The 5,000-nt window shown below is 41.9% G+C and overlaps 1 protein-coding gene across 5 annotated transcripts in view; it reads left to right on the top strand.

The window, feature by feature from the left end:
* Positions 1–5,000, top strand: part of kif21b (kinesin family member 21B) — a 77,012-nt gene that overhangs the window by 31,203 nt on the left and 40,809 nt on the right. For all 5 annotated transcript variants that reach the window (XM_015959530.3, XM_015959529.3, XM_015959527.3 and 2 more), the window contains exons 2-4: positions 3,235–3,457; positions 3,576–3,758; positions 4,743–4,892. In XM_015959530.3, the coding sequence (XP_015815016.3) occupies positions 3,235–3,457; positions 3,576–3,758; positions 4,743–4,892 (556 nt within the window). The remainder of the gene's footprint in view (positions 1–3,234; positions 3,458–3,575; positions 3,759–4,742; positions 4,893–5,000) is intronic.

Genomic DNA, 5,000 nt, shown 5'->3' with positions numbered 1-5,000 from the left:
AAATAAATGGACTTTCAAACCATAATCTTGTTTTTACTTCCACCTGTATTGGTGCAGATATTTTATGAATGAGATCCGTATTTGCCTCCCTCACTGCTGCTTTAAGCATATGTGTAACACAACTATATAAGTGACTTTGTCCCTTTGATTGTGACTGTGACTCCCCGTGGGGAGCGGTGAGCTGTGGCCGTGCTCAGGACCTATTTGGTTAGGGTTAGGGTTTAACCCCCCCAATCCTACCTGTGTGTGTCAAGCAGGGAGGCATTGGGTCCCATTTTTAGTCTTTGGTATGACGCGACCGGGATTTAAACCTCAATCTCCCAGTCCGAGGGCGGACACTCTGCAACTAGGCCACTGAGAGGGTACTCAAACTGTCCAGTTTAGCTTTGACTTTAGTCAAGTTGGGAAATTTGCGTAAACACAAACTGGAGAGAGAAACCAAAAGTAGCTGCTTGTTAAATGTTAGCTACTACAACTTTAGTCCGAACACTTAACATATAGTTTCATCTCTTTAGGTGTTTTATCTCTTTACTTCTTTTGCTTTGGTGTTCAACTACAAATGTATAAACATAAGTTTAGTGAGGTACACACACACACACACACACACACACACACACACACACACACACACACACACACACACACACACACACACACACACACACACACACACACAAAGGCATTTTCTGGCCCTCCTTTAGGCACAGAGGCATCACTGAAGAGTGTTTTTGGAAGGAGATTAAATACATCAGAATAGTGTGATTCAGCAGCAGTGTGCAGACAACCTCATTAATAAGAGACTTTAAAAGCAGCTTGCAGACTGATGAGATTTTTCTCTTTCTTTTTATTGCAGGATGTGACCTTGACACAAAGGTTAATGCATCTAAAAGTGCTGTTTAAGCCAATTATAACAGTAAAGTGGATATGGCAAATGAGCAGAACACTGGCTCTGAACAACACATAGCATCAGAACTGTGTGTGTGTGTGTGTGTGTGTGTGTGTGTGTGTGTGTGTGTGCTCTTGTACTTACTACATACTGAGGACCATTTTCCCTACAAAGTGAGGACATTTTTTTGATCCTCACTTTTTTTTTAGAGTCATACCAGAATCTTACTATACCAGTTAGAGGTATAGTGTGAATGACGTTTTAGTTAAGGTTAAGGTTAGGAATAGATCAGCATTGGTTATGGTTAGGGTTGGGGTATGGGTTAGGCATGGTGAATTCACAAAAATTAATGGAAGTCAATGGATCCTCCCTGACAGACGTGTGTGTGTGTGTGTGTGCGTGCGTGTGTGTTTGTGCACGTGTGTTACAGAGTGGTGGTGAGGGGATTAAATGAGTGTGTTAGTGGGTGTTGTACGCTGTGCAGGCTTGTGAGAAACCATGTGTGAATAGAAGATAGTAAAGTATTTTTTAAAACTGGATGTGTACAGCATTTGGCCGCCTTTCTCTGTTGGTGCATACCGTAGGGACTGTGGTGTCATTGTGGTGTGCAGTGATTTGCTTCCACCAAGGACTGAAATTAGGAGTTTAGGATGTAGACCCGGTGCTTTCAAAAATGCTTGCTCATGACTTCCCCTCTGCATGTTAATGTGATTAGTTCACTTTATGTTCACATCGTATCTTTGAAAGCCCACAACACATTTTGACAGACCTTCTCTCCATTGCAGCATTCGCACCCTGTTCAACACCTTCGTTTGAGATAAAGGGGACTTGTTTTGATAATTTTCTTAAGTTATAATTGTTCTGTGGTTGATACGAAACATTTTCGTGAAGTTATTTTCACTAAACACCTCTCACATAAAGTGATTTCAGCAGTATTCATGGCATTTTCAGTCATTCAGTTCTGAATGAGCTGTTTCTGGGCTCTGTCGATTTAAAACAATAAACTGGAGCTGGCCACACCTACCCATCCCCCACTCAGGCTGCTATAAGCTGAAAAGCTCTGATATCCCATTCAAAGTAGAGTAGCAATCCTTCAACAAATGAGAGATGGTTCTGTTCTAATTTCCCCATTTGTGTTGTCACAAACATAGCAACACAAGAATGCAAAATCTGAAATTTGCACAATATGTCCCCTTTAATAACTTCTGCATGCAAGCCTTTTCCAGCATTGTTCTTTAGTGCAACTTTTAATCACTTTAAACTTAAATACCCTTCCTTTTGCCACCAACTTCAAAGATGTTCCCAAGCAGCAGGAGCTGCTTTGTCTTTTGCACTCGTCTTGTGGAGGATTATTTTACGACTGGGATGTCAGGTGAAAGCAATTAACTGGAATGAACTTCCTGTCAGGACGAGAAACCCAACAGAACCCAAAAGTCCCGTGAAGAGGGATCAAGAGCAGCTGTTATAATGAATTATGGGCCTTTTCTGCTCTACTTTCAGATATGCACATCTTTTTTCTCCTTAAACACTCTCTAAATCAGCATCATATACGGACGTGCGCTTTGTTCAGCTGTTGGAGATTGATTTGAAGTTTCATCTCATTAAGTCTTTATATTGTGAGTCATGACTGAATAAAAGCCAGTTGGTTGCTTTTCCAGTCAACGTCAAACTTTAGTTTGTGTAGTTTACGATACATTTTCACTACAGGTCCAAGACTTTTTATTTTTTAGCATAAATAGACCATTTTATTAAAGGGAAACCCGTTTTATATGTTACTTTAGTTTAAGGTGGTAAAGATAATAATACACACTTGTGTGGAATCTAGGAATTCTCCTTTGGCTCCAGAGGGAGCTAATAAATTGTCCCATGGACATCAGAGGCCAGTCAGTCAGTTTCTTTTATTTTTTGTTGATTTATTTGTTTTCTGCTTCTGAAGTAGATGAAAATCAAATTTTCTGATTGGGTGTAGTTAAATGCTGCAAATATCTACATGCTCTTGTCTCCTCTAACGGCTCTGAAGCTGCTTTTATGGTTGAATCTTGGAGATGTGATGTGTAAAGAGTTTGGTCCACATTTCTGCCTGAAACAGGACAAAAAAACGTTTACAAATATATGAGGATGTTTGAATAAAAGTTAAATAACATTTCCTTACATTATTATCTTGTGTTCATATTTTATTATTACCTCTGATCAATCAAAACGGAAACATTTTAAACCTTTTCTGTCGTGCTTGTAGCTTGTTCGGATCAGATAGTCATGGCTTGTCTGTGAGACGCTTTAAAGCCTCCAGGTTCATCACCATGTGTCTGAGTTAAATCTTCTTACCTTCTGTGTCTCTCTCCTTTCAGGATCCGTCCTCAAATGGCTAAGGAGAAGATAGAGGGCTGTCATGTGTGCACGCTGGTCACACCTGGGGAACCGCAGGTGCTCCTGGGAAAGGACAAGGCCTTCACTTACGACTTTGTGTTCGATATCGACTCAGAGCAGCCGCACATTTACCAGACCTGTGTGCACAAGCTCATTGAGGGCTGCTTCGAGGGCTACAACGCCACCGTGTTTGCCTATGGACAGGTAAGAAAGTGAAACTTTAATTAACTTGAATCTGTAATTTTAATACATGGTTGTGAAAACGGGTTTTGCTGTTGAAATGTGAGCTAAACGTTGTTGTTGATGGTGAAACGTGTTTCAGACGGGCTCGGGGAAGACCTACACCATGGGAACTGGTTTTGATGTGAGCCTGGGCGTGCAGGAGCAAGGCATCATCCCACGGGCTGTTCACCAGCTGTTTGAGGGGATCCAGACTAGGAGGATCCATGCTCAGGATACTGGCATCCCAGCACCTGAGTTTAAAGTCAGCGCCCAATTCCTGGAGGTACAGCGCTAAACTTTATTACATCTAACATTTAAACCATGCAGCGTTAAAGATTTTGCCTGCCAGTTTGTGTGAGTGTGTGTGTGTGTGTGTATGCGTGCGTGCGTGCACGTGTGTTTGTGTGTGTTTGCATGCATGTGTGTGTGTGCGCTGGTCCATATTAACTCTAACCAGATGGGACAGAATGGAGGAGACAACAGGATCAAACTCCCATTCCACTAACAGGAAGTGACAGCTCGAAGACAGATGGGCTGGAACGTCTGCTTGTGCTTTGTTGGTCCTGATTAATGTTTGCCATTACCTCTGACATTATTCCTCATCACCGAGGGTAGAAGATGGATCAGAGTGTCGATGTGGAGGGAGGGAGGGATGCTTGGGTAGCAGAAATCAGATATATGACTAGTAATCATTTCTCCCGAGGAGATCTGCATGGTAATTGTTTAGGTTTGATTAGGGGAGTGTTTTACTTTGTGTGTGTGTGTGTGTGTGTGTGTGTGTGTGTGTGTGTGTGTGTGTGTGTGTGTGACTGATTACCTAAATGACTGATTTGTAAAAGAACACTTTTATAAAAACAAAAATTTATTTTCAGTTTTCTGACGCCTTTTTTTTTTATTGTTTCTGGTCCATGTTAGTGTTTTTCTGTGGGTTTTCAGGTCAGGAGGTTATCTTTGTTGATTGTAAACAGATGTGTGTGTGTGTGTGTGTGTGTGTGTGTGTGGCATTAGGCGGGAACAGCTGAGCTCTTAGCTGACCCCAGTGACCCCTGCCTTCCTTGTTCTCGGGGAGGTCGTTATTTTGACGGCTGCAGCTTCAGATTCGTGTTTTCACCAAGAGGGTTTTATTTTATTATTTATTTTTTTAGAGCAAGCCTCTGCTTTAGGGCTAATAGTTTTCATTAGTATAATGGTTATAGAGCATGTCCCCTATTTGTGTTACACACACTTAATGACTGCAGAGCGTTGTTGACACACGTGTTTGTTGCAGTTGTACAATGAGGAGATCCTGGACTTGTTTGATGGAGCCAGAGACCCCGAGAGTCGCAGCAGGAAGTCCAACATTAAAATCCACGAAGACGCCAGCGGCAGCATCTACACCACGGGAGTCACTTCTAGACTGGTGCACTCAGAGGAGGAGGTGAGCTGTGTGTGTGTGTGTGTTGAGTCATCGTTAGACGCCATTTTCTTTTCAAACTACTTGTTTAACAGACAGACAGTTTCCTTTTTAACAGAATTCCTAGGATTT

Source organism: Nothobranchius furzeri, chromosome 3 (assembly GCF_043380555.1).
Source record: "Nothobranchius furzeri strain GRZ-AD chromosome 3, NfurGRZ-RIMD1, whole genome shotgun sequence".
Lineage (NCBI taxonomy): Eukaryota > Metazoa > Chordata > Actinopteri > Cyprinodontiformes > Nothobranchiidae > Nothobranchius > Nothobranchius furzeri.
This window is presented reverse-complemented; position numbering and strand designations above follow the sequence as displayed.